This window comes from Chelon labrosus, assembly GCF_963514085.1.
Source record: "Chelon labrosus genome assembly, chromosome: 11".
Taxonomy (NCBI): Eukaryota; Metazoa; Chordata; class Actinopteri; order Mugiliformes; family Mugilidae; genus Chelon; species Chelon labrosus.
This window is the reverse complement of record NC_140344.1, coordinates 9,727,541-9,745,014: the sequence shown is the minus strand read 5'-3', so window position 1 is coordinate 9,745,014 and position 17,474 is coordinate 9,727,541. Positions and strand designations below refer to the sequence as shown.

Here is a 17,474-nt window from a genome sequence, read left to right as displayed (position 1 = left end):
ATAATACTCGCTAAAACCCCAGCTGTTTTGTTTTAATCAGATCCCAGGGGTTTTGGCCTGGCTAAATAAGGCTGGCCAATGGTTGTGGGTGACCTAGTCCTGTCCGCTGGAAACGCCTCCCCACAGTGTCACCGTCAGTCACTGCAGAAAACTGTTGGATGACATTAGGAAATCGTTGCCTTTAAATGTTTAATTTGTGGGTTTGGTAGGGGATTTCATGAGAGCTGAGTGTGTTTTGACATTGGTGTGACATTACAATAAGGAAGCAAAGAAGTATGTCAGGCTAATAGTAAACTCTATCACTGATTCATCGTAGCTGTAAAATATGGCATGCATACTGATCTATGCTTATTTAGTCACTAAATCGGAAAGAACTCCAGCTGATTTAACTCACTTGGTTGCAGTACTGTTAGAACATAAATGTACTGCGCTCAGTATAATCCATCAAAACATCCCTGATCATAGAGAGCCTTGCTGAGAAAAATGTGTTTTACTCTAGCTTCGCTAATTTACCTGTAGTTTGTAAAATACCATATTGGGCTTAAGGGAGTCAGAGTTTCCATTTACATTAATTAATTATTGTTTAAAAGAGCTCCATTAAACACAGAACAGGCTTCAGCCAACAGCTACAGTTTAAAGACAGGGAAACTGCACTGTTATCCCTCCAAAACAACAAATGTCATTGTCCCATGTCCTACAGGAAAATAACACGGATTACATGATCTTGTCGATGACCTACATGACAACGACATCATATTTATGCTTGTTCGAATAAGATGATCTGATTTTCACACAAGGGAAATAGGTTTGAGTTGACTTTACCTACCCTCATATTAGCCTGACCCTGTGTCTGGTTTTTTCCTTCCCAGAAGTCTGGTAATGCCTCTTCCTAGAGCCCTGGCAACAGTGCAACACAAACTGTTATTCCCATTGGCCTTATCCTTCAAAAGACTTATGTGTGGTCTTTAGACATCTTATCTGATAAGAGAATTAATATTTAATATTTTCATGAAGTACTCTCAGGGGGATTTATGGAAAAAAATTTAAGCAGTTTTGAAGATCCAACAATTTAGAATGTTTCAACTTAAAATATAAGTTGATGACAAACAAAAGATTGTCTGTTCAATAAGCTCCTGAATCTGCAGAATCTACAGATGACAGACATTAGATCCATTTATGCAGGCTACTGGAAATCAGTTTATTGATTAGTTAATTAAGTAAAACAACAACAAAATTACTGTTTTGTCAATCATAATATTGTGGTACATTACTGTGGTGCTTTTTCAGGCTTATGACCTTTGGTTTTATTTCAGTAAATTCATATTTCATTTGTGTGTGGCCCAACATGTCCCTGTGTGGCTTCACCTGGTCCTTAGTGCAGATTCCTTTGCTTTTTCTGGAAACATTCACCCATGCATTGGGCAGGACTGGCTCTGTCTAGTTGGTCTAGTTCGTAGTTGTCACACACATCTCAAATCCATCTGTCCCATACGTCAGGGACACTACACCTAGGGTGTGTCTAATCGTGAAATCTCATTGGCCATTCCTCCGATGTCATTCCAGCATCCCAAAATGTGACTGGCTGCTGCAGACAATCCAGCCAACACAAGATAGCCACCCAGCAACATGGGGCAAAGAGAAGGCCAAACTAAAGCACCCTGGGATGAATCTCTTTGTCTTAGCTTGGCCAAAATGCCATGGACACTGTGCTAAATCAGAAGGGATGATGTCACCTAAGCTCTTGTGGACAACTGGCTTCCTATTGTTTGTTTTGAACACAACTCAAAGCGAAATAGGGAGTGAGTGTGTGTGCATGCAGTAATCCTCATACAGTAAAATCACTGTCCCATCTGGCCAATGTGTCATAGTGTAAGGGGAATCCTCCTTTAAGAGTCTCTTCATCACCCTGCTTTGAGTTAAGCTCATACTGTCACCTGACGCAACAGAGATCAGCATCATTATTTCATAAAACAACACCTTCTACTTGTTTCACTAAGTCAACTGGATCATGTGAGAGTCCAGTATGCAGGTGTGGCACACATGGGTGGCCCAATTCAGTGGCCCGTTTTAGATATAGTCACATCTACATTTCAGTTTCCTCCATGACCTGAGCAGCCATTTTGCTGCTTTATTCCTGGTTTATTTATTGATTATTTTGCATTATACACAATAGGGCTTTGACTTTTGCCCAAAAATCATATTCGAAGTTCGTTTGTTTATTAATATTAAAATTCGAATATATTCGAATATTTATTAATTATATTTTGACCATTAAATGTCTTCAGTAAGACTGATATTGGTATCAAACTTAAGTTATATATGTTCTGTCCACCAGAGGGCAGTGTATCAGTCAATGTTAATAGACTACGTGCACGAAAGGCTGAGTATTTATGCGTGTTAAAATTTTTATTATTAAGCAAACAAGATATGCAGTGTCGGAATGAAGATGTAACGAGCAGAATATAACAGAAGATGCTGTTACGACAGTTAACGCTCCATCGGAAATACACAAGCTTACAGGAACCTATGCTAACGTTACCTACAGGAGCCCAGATGACCAACAATAGCCTTGCTAATGAGCTCGCGATTTTACTTCACCAGGCGTGAAAAAAAAAAACTCGGAATCTGAATTGAAAACAACGTTTACAAGCAAACACATTTACAAAAAATAATTCCCATACAGGTTAGAATATTAAGAGATCCCTAAAATTCGTTCAATTTTTAAAATAGTCGAATTATATTCGAATAACGAAGTTCGGAGTCAAAGCCCTAATACACAAATAGTAATAATAAGCACCAGACACTTACATAACCTTTCTAGCATATGGCAAGTAATCCAGCTCTAGTACACAGTATCTTAATACCCCCACTACAGTGTGTTTTTAAAGGGAGTTTGATGATGGCGCATGCAAACACGCTGCATTTGTCAAGCACTTAAAAGATGTGTTTTAAGGATTATTTCTGGCATGGCGAAAATGCACACGGCTGATTCTGCTCTTAATCCTACAGAGTCAGGAAAGGCCAAACGAGGCCAAATGAAATGCATGGACATCCTTTGAAAATAATAAGTTTTAGATGTTTTATGTAATGAGCAAAACCTTTCTATTAGCATATAAATTACATAATGGCCAAATAAAAGACAGCGTATTAATGGGAATATAGGACTCATTCATTTTATTGTATATTAGAAAAATAAATACATTTTTTTATGGAAAACGATTGGAAAGTTTCTTTCTTTCTTGATTGAGTTGATCTTATTTTCTTTCTTGTATTTTCTCAGAGCTGAAAATTTGTTAGTTGATTGATTTAGAGGATTGAATTGAAACTATATGACCTATTAAAACATCGAGTTCCCAAGCAAGAAAGCAGTCTTACTCTGTTTTTGGCTTCTCCAGCTTCTCCAAGGTTTGTACTCTCTTTCTCTCTCATTAATGACAGCAAACTGGTCAGACACATAACAGGCCAAACAAGAAAATGAATTACGTCACCTTGGGTTCTTGGAAGACTTGGGGAAGGGCATACTTTACTTTTCAGATCGAGAAAATAACCAACAGATGCATTAAGCATGAACATAATATTGCCCTCTTCTCACCCTTTTACTCCTTAATCCCATCTCCCCTAATTCACCTTCCCTCCCGCCCTTTCGTCTTCCTCTGCCCTCATTTAAGGTGTGCTGCTCGTGGATCAGCTCGCTGGGCTATATTTACAGACGATGTATGTACACTGACAGATGGACGGTCTCGTCGGAATGTTTCACTGTTGCTAGGAGATGTGGAAACTTCCTGTCAGCTGTTAATACAAGCAGATTGATGACAGAAAGAAAAACAGAGACAAACGCACCTTAAACATACAGCTCATACAGCTGCTGGATACAACATGGCGTTTTGTTTTTTTATTTTGTAGAAAACATTATAATTATAAGCGTCGCTTGATCTCAAGGTGAATCCCCCACATTCACATCTGCGAATCAACAGATGCGGCACTTTCCACCCCCCACTCAGAGTTTGATATCCTGATTTCCTTTTTTTAAATATTATCAGCTCAAACCATTAAATATATGGTCATCTGTTAGAATCCCAATTTGTGGATTTACAATTTGGACATTGTATTTTATTTTTCAATTCAAGTTTATTTTCATCACGTTTTCATGTTTTCAAGCAAAAGTTCCATTCCCTAACTTTAGTTTTGGGAACAGGGAGTGAAATGTTATGAGTTGTGATGATTGACTGGCAACACTGTCTCCCTCTTTGCAGCTTCCTCATGGTCCTGGTGTGTCTGATCTTCAGTGTCCTGTCCACTATAGAACAATATGCAGACTTTGCCACTGGAACCCTCTTCTGGATGGTGAGTAGATTTATTTAATAAATACAGCTACTGAAGAAACCTTTCACTACTTCCACAGAACTTCGACATGCAGTTACAGTCATAAACCATATTTATAATTCACTATATTAGTAGTGTACTAGTGTATTTAGGCACTGCCCACTAGGGTTAGTTATATTATCTACTTAAGTTATGTTAAGGGCTTCTTTTGTGTACAGTTTTTCTAAAGGCTCTGTACGCAGCTGGAGTTATGTGAAGTGGAATGGGACTTAGGTGCTACACTGTACTGTCCACTAATTGCAGGGTTGGTGGTTTAGTGACATTTTGCACATTGCAGCTCCATGTGTTTTTGTGTGTGAATGGTTGAATCACTTTAAACACCACTATAGCAAACCAATTACCAAAACTATCAGTAAGAATGATGAGATGAAATTGCTAAGATTACTAACTAGTCCAATTTTGTACGAATCCACACATTCCTTAGAAGAGGTCTAATAAATTTCTTTCTGTTTCTGATATTGGGCATGTTTTGATGTCGGTGTACACGACTGGTATTGTGCAGAAAAGTGTGCAACAGCTTTGACATAATTAAAATAATCAATAGTTACAGACTGTCCATGGAGGTGTCATTACTATTCTATTTAGATAATGGATTTAGTGATGCTTCCTCTACAAATAAGACCTTGGTGTAAAAAAACAAACAAAAAAAAACAAACAAACAAACAAACAAAAAAAAAAACTTTTAATTATCATATGTTGTGTACAAATGGAAAGACACTGAACTAAATCGTGACAGATGACTGGTGGTCAATAAAGCACAGCCTCCCTGCAGTACACCCCGTTGTCCACATGATGGGGATATAAGCTCTTGGCTGAGAGGGATTCTAACCGCCATCTTACAGCTCAGTCCAGATATTGCAAAACTCCAAAAGACTGATCTGTTTAAGTTATTGCAAATACCATGACACACACCAACCAGCTTGCATTGCATCCAGTGTCTTTTTAACCTATGGAGAGCACACTTTTTATACAGCATCACTTGGCTCCACACAGACTGCACTGGTTGATAGTAGCTGGACTTTTTTTTTGTTCCGTCTTATGAGGCTATTAAGGCTGCTAAGTGATGCAATAAATCGAGGGCTTACAACAGGTAGAGAAAATTATGGCTGCAGTTTGGACACTCTACAAAGAGCTTGCATCATCCGTCTCTTGCCAGCACACTACGAATATAAATACACACGTAGCTACTGCATACTCGCACACAGTTTACACAAAGGCTGCACAGACATGCACTCAGAAGAACACACACAAACACACACACTCGCACACACACACGTACCACCTCCTGAGTCCCGTGGCAGTCAGAGGACAGAGTGGACACTGTGTTCTTTAAACTTTTGGCCAGTGCCCTTTGAAGACCTACTATCACAGTTATTCATTTATTTATACAGAGAAAGAGCCAAACACTCTTTATCATTATCTCTTTCTCTCTGTCTCTTTCTTTCCCTCCCTTCATTCTCTGTGCACATTTTTTTGTCTGTTGCTTCACCACGTATATCAACAATAATCGACCCCATAAATTACTGGAATACACATAATTACCTATCGGCTTTTTTTTTTTTTTTTTGATGGAGCCTGTTTGTTTGTACACCTGGCTTCGTGTTTGTGCACGAATGTGAATATTCAATATTAATCGTGAGATAAGATTACGCCTTATCTTGTACTTGTGTGCGTACTTTTACGTGAGTGTGTTAGAGGGGGTGGAGCTCTGTGAGTGGTGTCATGGTGGAGCATACTGGTGGTGGTGGTAGCTATACTTAGAAAGTTCAGGGTTAGCTAACATCCGTGAATCACAAGCTGCTTGTTTTGGATGGCAGAGGGGACATTACTCCTTGAGGATATTTGGCCTTCAGGGCAGCTGCCAAAGTAAAGCTAGTACAGAAGCACACACACACTCTGTCACACACACGTCACATGAAACTCTTCTTTGTGATTCTCCTCTACACCATTCTTCTTCATTGTTTTATTAAAAATAGAGAAAAGAATCAGTAAGTGCATGTTAAATACACGTGATTAGGTTCTAAGATTATTCCCACTGTTTACACTATGTTTGACCAGTATCGGCGATATTTGTCATTTACCAATTAGCACTTGAACAAGATTACCTGACCACTACTGACTAGAATATGTACATAGTCAAGGTTTTTCAAATGGCACCCAATGACTGTAATTCATTTAGAACCTATATCCGTTCAAAATTCCCCCTTAACCAACTCCTCCATGACAAGATACTTTGACAATGAAACAATTTTTCCATTTGGGAAATAGTCAGAGAAGGAGAACACAATCATAATCTTTTTGGAGACTAATCTCCGGGCCAACATTTTTGGTCAAAGTGAATAAAGGGTTTTGCTGAAAATCTAATCTTAACAGCACTCACATTGACATACTGTTCTAAATCTTTTGGTATGTGTAATGACTTATGCTAATCAAAAATATTCATGATTAAATCCTGCGTATTAGAAGAAGATCCCTTTACAGTATCTGATATAGTAATAACTGAGAACGCTTGTGTAATTTAAATCAGATTGACAATATCCTCTTGAATACAACAATAACATAGGTATTATTCGGATTGTGTGCTATCATTGAGTTGCAAAAGCTTCATAAAGCCCAGGCAAATCTAGGTATAATGAGTGTGATATATGTGTGTTAGTGTGTGCATATACACTTCCCTTGTAGTGGGATACAATGATGAAGCAATCTAATCACATTTTCATCCGACACCGTAATTCTCAAGCACCTCTTTTGAATGAACTTCATCCACGTCTGGCTTGATGAGATTAGCGCTGCACGAACAGGCGGCTGTTTTCAGTAAACACATAGTTGCCAGTTTAGAAAAACACGTACAAAAACACCCCAACATCTGGATGACCCATTTTAGGGAATTATTTCAACTAATCCTGTGAAATTCCCCAAATTCATGCGTACCTTTGACTTTCAAATTTTACCCAGCTGTCAAATAATACATTTTGTGTCGGTGCTGATGTTTTGGCCTGACTGTGTGGCAATGTTAGTGAAAACCATTAGTCTGTTTCTAGAACACATAAACCCACAAGGGCCATGTGTAAAAAACTAAAAAATGTCTTATACAATTAAAAAGGTTATAGTTAGCTGATCAAGTTCATCTCAAATGGATGGTATAGGCCGGTTCCAGACATCTGATTTCCTGCCCACATCTCCAGTTTGTTTGGTTCCAGTAAGTGAATGCAGTGAAACCAAATTGTAATTCCATCTGATTATCAGGGTATGATATAGAGATTTACTGAACCATTTCTGCCTGTCTCTGACTTCAGTCCAACTTCTTTGTCTTTAACTGTGTTACAAAATGAGCAATGCATGCGATTTATGGGAATTCAAGGCCGGATAACTGAATCGCATAATTAATTAAGGATTACGGGCAAAAACAAATTAGAGCAACAATAAAAACTGGATCTTTTACTAATACTGGGGTGATTTTTTTCAGTCCAAATAGTGTCTTGTGTGATTGACAGGTCATTGTTTTTGGACCTTGCGGTGGCGTGTTATTGTAATAGGGATCACAGTATTACGTTTCATAGAGAGGGGCAGCCAGAGAACAGCCAGTTCAAGCAACTGCACTCGGTAAGATGGCCACCCACAAGGCCTTAACAGACAGTATGGTGGCTAAATATTATGGATACACGGTGGCCAGGAAAACGATCACCTTTAGAGAGAGTTAATTAATTCACAGACTGGCAAGCACATAATAAAAACCAAATGCACAATGGCACAGAGGGAAACACAATTAATGAAAAGTACTAACCTCAACAGATATGCAGCTGCACATCAATAAAAACTAAGCCCTTATTTGTCAGTCGAGTGCTATGGAAACATTCATACGTTTATAACAAAAGCTCAGTGTCTAAGCTTATTATTTAGCATTTCTGCCTGTGGTTTCAATCACTTAGCCATTGACCCTGTCTCAATATGAGCTGTCATCAAGCATGTTATCAACCTCCATCTTTCCTCCTGGGTGGCTGGGTGGTCTCGATACAACTAGACCACCTCAGTGTCTCTCTCTTCCTGTCTCACACACCTGTCATTACCCACTTGTATTCATATTGTAAATCTTGGTGATTGATTATAATGACCTTAATGCTTTTAAATTAGTGGTAATGCATGGCACTGTTTTATCAATGCTTTTAGTAATGATACCATATCTACTTCCACATCCTCTCGTCCCGTATGTGTTTCGCAATTATTGTCTCTGTGCCTCTGGATTAATGTAACCCTTACTTTGTGTTTGCATTGTGCTCCACAGGAGATTGTGCTGGTGCTGTTCTTTGGCACAGAGTATGTGGTCCGGCTGTGGTCGGCAGGCTGCCGCAGCAAATATGCAGGCATCAAAGGACGCCTCCGCTTTATCAGGAAGCCCATATCAATCATAGGTGCACCTGGCATTTTCTTTTGTTCTCATCAAATGCAACGGATGTCACAAAGTGTTCTTGTAGATCAACAACCTAGATCATAAGAGCAAGGTTTTACTATAGTTCAAGATTTAATTGAAACTCTTTGTTTCTTTCTTTCTGTTTGTTTGTTTCCCCCTTTCATAGATTTGATAGTGGTCATTGCCTCAATCATTGTGCTCGGTGTAGGGTCAAATGGCCAAGTGTTCGCGACGTCTGCCATCAGGTAGAACAATCATTTTATTCCGCATTTTATCATTTACTCCTAGCTCAGATAAGATGCCAGTGAAACATGAGGCGGTGTTGTCTGTTGCAGGGGCATCCGTTTCCTCCAAATCCTGCGCATGTTACATGTGGATCGTCAGGGAGGAACGTGGAGGCTCCTGGGATCTGTGGTCTTTATTCATCGACAGGTAGGTGCCGCTAATTTCGTACTTTTATGTATCACAAGGCCTTTAAATGTTGATTGGATCAAATATCACCAAAACTGTAGCATTATTTTGTTATTTATCCAACAGACTGAAGGTATAATCACAGATATTATTCACTCTCCTGCTGTATACATCAGTGAGCTGTGCTTTTTTCTATAGGGTAGATGTACAGGCCTTACCAGTGCTTATACAATATAATAGACAAACCAGTTGCTTTAATCCTCACAACATTTCCTGATAAATCCAGCGTACACAGATGAACAAAAACGTCCATGGCAGACATGGCTTTATAAGGAGAAGAAAAGAGGTAGCCAAGGTTGCCCCTTCATTGTATTCTGGTACATTTGTTTTAGTTCTTTTTCAGACTGATACACAATGAAGTCAGAGGGTGTAATGTTCTCTTCTTAATCCTTGCAGCACACTGTGTTCTTTGGTTGTAGTCAGACCTGACATTTATGTCTCTTTGAGGCAGAAGTAAAGCAAGACGTATTGGTGAGGATTGTGTGCAGGAGGTCACAGAAATAAGTGAAAGATGAATCCAAATTGAGCTTAATGTGATTCGTTCCCATCCTGTTGTCAGATGACCGCGTTATCTAATGATGTGCTCTGTTTAGTGGAAATATACGGCATTGTCAAGAAGCGGTTGAATGGAATACACTAAGCACGTGTCTGCTCAGAAAAGTATTTGAGCTTGATGCACCTTCACATTTAGGCTTAATTTAGCAGTATTTGCGTTTTAAAGGCTGCATTTTCAAAAATTTGTATTTGCAGTGTTGTTTAATAAATATTGATGAATAGGGCTTATAATATCTGTTACTTTTGCATTCACATTAACTGTTTGTTTTTTAAAACATATATCCTTTATTTAGCCCGAATATTCCACTGATCTGGGAGTCCTGGTGAATATGTCAGAACAAACACAACACACAAAAGCAACACAAACAAAATAGTCAATGAGGGAAGGCAGGTTTTATCAGCAATATCCATACTATATTTCATATTACTTCTCCTCAATATTGGTCATTGCCTCAATCATTGTGCTCAGTGTAGGGTCAAGTCAAGGATTAAAGCAGCAACTCGTTTCTTTAGGGTGAGTCAAAAGCAGCATATTAGGAAGGTGGTCATAGTGTTATGCCTGATCGGTGTATATCCTGTGTGATGAACAATAGTTAAGATATTGTTTACCAACTACACTCAAATTTGGAACAGCAATTTTCACATGAGCTTCAAAGGTGACAAAGTCTATAAACTGTCCTGCTGCTCCCAGCCATGACACAATCATTGTAACATCTCTAGAGTTTATTGCCATTGCAGTCAGCTTTCTGTTCAGTACCCCAAGCTCATCCTATTTCTGACTCTGGTGTAGTAGTCAGCTATAATGACTGCCACACTTTGTTTATCTTTCCTGCAGAGCGGAACGTGCTGGTCTCTACAGACACAAGGCCTATTATTTCTTAAGCAAAGCTTGAGAGCATTCATAAAACTCAAGATGTCTAAAAACACTGTTTGTACAATAGCATAGTGAGACTAAAAGCTGGTAACTTCAGGGACACGGGAAACACCCAAACAATCATTCGTGAAAATTACTACTGACATGTCTTGTTATGCACAGTAGGAGGAAGGTTGGCGTCAGTCAGCAGCAAGTTACTGACTGAAGCAGATGGTGGACAAAAATAGAGTATAATATTGTTCAGCTTGGAGGAATTTGACTGATCTGCAAACACAATTTGTCGAAAGAGTAGTGCAAGAGTTTATTCTCTGAGGAATGAAAAAACGAACAAATTTTACAGAGGGAGAGTACTCACAGCTCCAACTCATCTAGTCTGGTATGAACCTTAAACTTTAACCTGATGGTTCCCATTTTATAAAATAGATAATTTTATGAAAAACAAAATACAATAAGTAAATCTTTCCTCGATCAGTGCATTTCTCACCGGAAAGATTTGCAGCTCTGAACGTACAGATGAATATGTTCACCACTCAAATGGACAAAACTGTAGTGCTCTGATCACAGCCTGCACCTGGCATCTATTGTAGTATATCTTCAAAATTATGCACAACAGCAGGGTCCTGACGTTGTTATATATAACTGGAAATCAGACATTATTCATCTCATCTGTTATAGCTGCCTTAACATGACATCATGTCTGCTGTGAGAAATCCTTAATGTGATGAACAGTTGGCCCTCTCAGGCCAGATTGTCAACTTCAGACCCAATATATCTCAGACTGTACATGACAGACAGAGCGTGTGCTGAAATCCAGGCTTCCTAAAGGATATATCTTCTTCTTCTGTAACCGCTTGTCCTGCGAAGGGTCGCGGGGGGGGCATGAGCCTATCCCAGCTGTCAACGGGTGAGAGGCGGGGAACACCCTGGACAGGTCACCAGTCTATCGCAGGGCTAACACAGAGAGACAGACAACACTCACATGCACACCTATGGCCAGTTTAGAATCACCAATGAACCTGACAAGCATGTCTTTTGACAGTGGGGGGAAGCTGGAGTACCTGGAGAGAACCCAAGCAGACACAGAGAGAACATGCTAAAGGATATATCTTTATCTGTAATTCAGTTTACAGCTGCTGTCCCACACAAAGGTTGACAGCTGCATTCTGTATTCATTTATTTAAGCACTTGAAGACTGCCCTCAGAATCAAAACAAAGAATAACCCCTTTGTCTCTACATTTTTAGGCCTTTTATGTCTTTATTGAATAGGTATTAGTGAAGAGAGACAGTGCGCAATAGAGCAAAAGATGGAGGGATTAAGTGCAGTGAAGAGCACAGGCCAGACTCCAACTTCCCTCACTGTAGTAAGGACTATTGTCTTAGTTTATGGGACACCCACTAAACTACAGTAGGTGAGCTATAGGGACACCCCACTGTCCATTTTTTTTCATTTATGAAGACATTTAAAAGGGTGATTTCCTTTTCCAGTGGATTTTCTAGTTTTAGTTCTGTCTTTCTTATAGTAATTCAGTATAGTATTCAATTTGTCATTTAGCTTCAATTTAGCTTTTCCACAAGCGTTTGGGCCTTGTGCTTGTAAATATTACAAATCAATGGAATCTAAAATTCTATCTAAGGTTTTAATTGGTAAATAATTTCATACTTCCAGTACTATAAATGTCTTGGAAAAAATCTTTTGTATACAGTGGTCCCTCGTTTATCGCGGGAGTTACGTTCTAAAAATAACCCGCAATAGGCGAAATCCGCAAAGTAGTCAGCTTTATTTTTTACAATGATTATAAACGTTTTAAGGTTGCAAAACCCCTCACTGCACACTTTATACACTTTTCTCAATAGCTTGCAAACATACCGCACTTCAGTCACACTGCCAGCGAGCAAAGATACTGTATATGTAAATTTGGCAAGCTGAACGCATTCTGTACTGTACAAGAGACACCGTACAGAGGAGATTGATTGACAATGGTCTACAGTCCCTTAGCCAATCAAGACGCAGAAGACGACACACGGGCTCTCTCTTAGCCAATCAGGACGCAGAAAACAATGCGCTGTATGAGAAAAAAAAAAAAAATGCAAAATTGCACTAAAAAAATCCGCAAAACTGCGAGGCCGCGAAAGGTGAACCGCGTTATAGCGAGGGACTACTGTATATTAGAACTTGTTTTAGTTGAGGGATACTTTCATTGATGGCATCACTTGTGTAAACTGCATATGGGCCCTGACTTAGATTCAAGGTGTGATGGCAATGTAGAAAGTCCTGCTCCTAGAACAGTACACACCAAACTCACACTGATAAAGAACACAGAGAAATCTGCTCAGAATAATAGTCAAAGCACTTTTCTGAGCAGGGGGCTTTACATGTAGCATGATTATAAAAATCGAGATTGAAACTGGATTGTATGTTTTCACAGTGAACATTTATTGATCTTTATGTGTAGCCTTTGTGTGTTTGTATCTCAGCTCTATCAGTACAGAAGAGATGAAAAACTTGTCTTGGAACTTGGAGAATTTCCTGCAACAACAGAAATGCTGCTGGCTATTAGTTGGGTAGACTTCTTTGTCCCCAGGGGGAAATTCTTTTTCACAACACTGTACATCACCTCACAATTTATCACACAAAAATGACAAGTAGAAATGCACAAGGTTTAACAAAACATTTCGTAAATCATATCAAAGTGTGTAGATCACTCAACTTGTCATCATGTTTAGAGCTGCTGCGACTGCGGGTAACAACCTTTGCCAAAGCGAGCCCTTCTGCACCTCGAGGTCCTGTACCTGTGCTGAGAGGACAGTACAGTGAAGTGGCAATGAGTGGCTGTGAGATGTCCTGTGCTATTGTACATGTAATTTGTTTAAATGTCCTTCATTTTCTTGTGCACTATGTCAGTATTTTCATGTCTCATCTCTGATTAACTTGACTTTTTCAGGAGCTGATCACCACCCTGTACATTGGCTTTCTGGGGCTCATCTTTTCCTCCTACTTTGTCTACTTGGCGGAGAAGGATGCTGTTGACGAGGAGGGCAAGACAGGTTTCTCCAGCTACGCTGATGCCCTGTGGTGGGGCGTGGTAAGGCAGCTAAACAAGAAAATATGAATACCTTGTGCGAAAGCCAAAGACGGTCTCTGATGTATTTGCACCGATCACAAGTTTACCGATTACGAGACGTTTTAAAATCTTTTTTTAAAGGAATATTCCTCAGATCCTCCAACGCTATTTGAATTTCCAATTATGTCGTACATACTTGAAAGTCTGCAACATGCACACATCAAAGAAGATGCTTCTTTTCAAAGAGCTGTAACTAATTATCTATACAATGTACAATGTACTTGAGTGAAGTCTTAACTGAAAAGATCTAAATGGCCAGCCACCCCGGTCAGACCAATTATTAACCTCCTTGTGTTTTTACTCTTCTCACGGGTTCTTCATGTAACATGCATGCGTTGTTGCAACACTCAACACCGAGGCAGGTGTGTTGATGTTTTCTGTGCGTCGAGCTGGTTTAGCCTATTTCCCTCTGTGTGGCGGCTCGGGTTTCCAGAGCAGTTAATTAAACATTTGAATTGAAAGCACGGAGTAATGAGAAACCTATGGCAGCCTTGTGCAGGGGATCAGCATGCCACAAAGAGACGGTAATAAACCATTCACCTCTGGGATCTTTGGCTCAAAGAACTTTTAGAGCACCAATATAAAGTGTCAGTTCCCTTAATTAAAACTTTAATTGTGGGATTACTACCTTTATGTAACACGGGTTAGAGGGGTCACATTGCTCTGCTCTGCTCTATGGAAGCTGTTATTTGTGTTGCTCCATTCACAATGCAGAGAAAAGAATCACACTTGGGGATTTGCACCTCTCTGAGACTGTACACTTGAAAGTCATGATATGCTTTTACAATGCGTTTGGTGTGGTATGTGAGTGTTTGCGTGTCTGCTTCTTGAAATGGGCTGATTGGGGTATGCTAAACTCTCCCACAGTGTATTCCCTCTCTTGGTATGATTTCCACATTCGGATGTGCAGGTGCTCGCCACAGCTGGAGGACAAGCCAATGCCATGATTCATATCCCCTTCTCTCTCTCCCTTCCTCTCCTTCTCTGCTCTTTGTCTTTTTTTCTTGATTAGGTTACAGCTGTTTGATTATAGCAGCACTTTCTCATCTCAATCAGAATAAAAGAGCTAGTAGAACGTAACTGGTAACTTTGTAAGCTATAATAGTATGTACTGCACACAGTAGTAGGATACAGATTAACATTCATATAAACGTGCATACTTAAAGACATTCATACACATACATATTCAACGACCAGGCCTGTGACCTTTGTGTAGACATGAAGAGGTTTTTGCCCCACACTCTACAGTCTGAATGAGAGGGCTGTTTTTGAGTAGACCATTCCACTCTGATGGTCAGGAGGACATTGTTTAGTCGTAGGATTTGTGGATGAGGGATTAAATCCCCCACCGCTCCTCCCATCCCCAACATACACCCACCCGCCTTTCCCGCCTTTGCTCCTTCGTCTTTGCTCTCAAAGCTCTTTAAACTATCTCACCTTACATCGGCCGCTTTGTGTTAGCGCACAGCAGCGGCTCACGCAGCGACACCCCGTAGACACCCACAGTAAGCCAAGTGTGTTCTGAATGTGTCAGAATTGGCTCGGCTTTCAGAGTGTGTGTACATGCAAATGCAAGAGGTATTTGTTTTCCCTCCTCACCCTGGCAAATTCCTACACTCACTGAGGATTAGTGGTAGGGAATCTTATTCCCTTTGAGGAGCAAGAGCCTCAGATGCCCCGACCATCGCTGACAGTTGTGGAGAAAGAGCGGCTGATGAACTTTTTCTTTATTGAGTAACTTCTCTTATAGACTGCTGTGGTGAAGCTTTGATAGCTCAGCACTGATTGAGAGTTTTATTACACTGGCAGTTAAAAAATTGAAATGAAGCTTCTTTTCTTTGATATGCATAATTTGCACTACATTTTAACCTATAAGGTTCATCTGGGGTAGACAATATCAATCAGAATACGAGAGCTAGTGCACATAAACAGACTTTATTGTCATTCAAGTATACAACTAGTGTACACAGAATTAAACTACATTGGCTCAGCACAGTATTAAAATATATGTCAGTAGACTACCTTTGTATAAACATGGATAGGGTGATTGCAAGAGTCCACTATAGCATACAGTGTTGGCAAACTAAGTGAACAAATTCAGCAGTGATCTGTAATGATCAAGAATGATCTGTAATACTGGCAGTAATGCAATTAGTACCTCAATTAGTAATTAGTGTTACATAACTGGTCACTTTGTAAGTTACAGTGTAAATTGTTGTAATCGCATATACAGTACTGGCATACAGATTGTCATTCATATAAACATCCTAACACATTTATATACACACACATTCAACAACCAATCAATGCTGAGCTCTCAAAGCTTTACCACAGCAGTCTATAAGAGGAGTTCCTCCATAAAGAAAAGGTTTATCAGCCGTTCTGGATTTTGTCAACTACTGACAGCAATGGTTGGGGCATTTGAGGTTGTTGATCTTCACGGGGAATAAGATTCCCAACCACTAATCCTCACTGAGTGTAGAGTGTAGGGTTTCATCTTACGTCATTTTTTTATTTTTTTTTTAACATTGTCTGTTTGCAATTAGACTGAAACATAAATCAAAAAAGCGATCAGACGCCTAAATAACAGACACCCTCTGGTTTCCCATCTCGACTTGACCTTGATTTTGTTAAAATCATCAACTTTAAATGCATCAGTGAAGGGCTGTAAACTTTGTTCACTCTTTGTTTTTAGGTGACTGTCACCACGATTGGATATGGAGACAAAATTCCTCAAACGTGGATAGGCAAGGCCATTGCCTCCTGCTTCAGCGTCTTCGCTATCTCCTTCTTCGCTCTACCTGCTGTAAATACAATTTTAATCTAAATCATATGAAATTCATGAGCAGCAAGGAAAGATGTTATGTTATTAAACTTTTCATTTAGCACTAACTTCATTATAATATGTCTGAATCCTGCTTTTCATTTTTAGTTTTGACATTTCTTCTTGTGACGCACCATTAGGCTGTTTTTGTCCCTATCCTGTAATAAAATGAAATAATGATTAAAGATATATTTATTTGTGAGATTCTGCATGTACGGTACTTTCCTCACCTTTCCAGTAAAAGTGACAATCTCAAAGGTTTTCATTCACATAAGTATGTGTTACATAACTATCAACAAGTGAAAAACATAGTGGTGATTGAACCGCAGATGAAATTATGTGAAATTTTGTCCTTGCGTTTACAGCGTTATGAACTATGAGTCTGTGGTGACATTCTTGGACAAAATCCCTGACACTGATCGAGAACACAGACAAAGATCTGTGTGAAGCAGTGTACCGTTTTATAAGTATGCGTTACTATGACCCAACAGACAAAAGAAAAGGCCGTTGACTATTATACTACTGTTAGGAGGTGTGGCCCAGGTGCCAACTGCCAACTGACTGACAACATCAGACATGTGACAGTGTTTGGATCTTTGCAGTCCAAAAACACTTCCTTCATTATTTTTTTAAAAATCAGTCTTTAAGATTGCCGCTTTAAACCTTTTAATTTTTTTATTGAACGAATGTATGAGTAGTAAAATAATAAAACCTGATTTTCCTTGATTAGGGTATCCTTGGCTCGGGGTTTGCCCTGAAAGTCCAACAGAAGCAGAGACAGAAGCACTTCAACAGACAGATCCCAGCTGCGGCCTCTCTAATCCAGGTACATTTAG

At 39.5% G+C, this 17,474-nt stretch overlaps 1 protein-coding gene across 5 annotated transcripts in view; it reads left to right on the top strand.

Annotated features, from left to right (window-relative positions):
• The window catches only part of kcnq1.2 (potassium voltage-gated channel, KQT-like subfamily, member 1.2), a 174,287-nt gene that overhangs the window by 27,107 nt on the left and 129,706 nt on the right, over positions 1 to 17,474 (top strand). For all 5 annotated transcript variants that reach the window (XM_084555080.1, XM_084555079.1, XM_084555082.1 and 2 more), the window contains exons 3-9: positions 4,254 to 4,344; positions 8,666 to 8,792; positions 8,958 to 9,036; positions 9,127 to 9,223; positions 13,635 to 13,775; positions 16,510 to 16,620; positions 17,369 to 17,464. In XM_084555080.1, the coding sequence (XP_084411206.1) occupies positions 4,254 to 4,344; positions 8,666 to 8,792; positions 8,958 to 9,036; positions 9,127 to 9,223; positions 13,635 to 13,775; positions 16,510 to 16,620; positions 17,369 to 17,464 (742 nt within the window). The remainder of the gene's footprint in view (positions 1 to 4,253; positions 4,345 to 8,665; positions 8,793 to 8,957; positions 9,037 to 9,126; positions 9,224 to 13,634; positions 13,776 to 16,509; positions 16,621 to 17,368; positions 17,465 to 17,474) is intronic.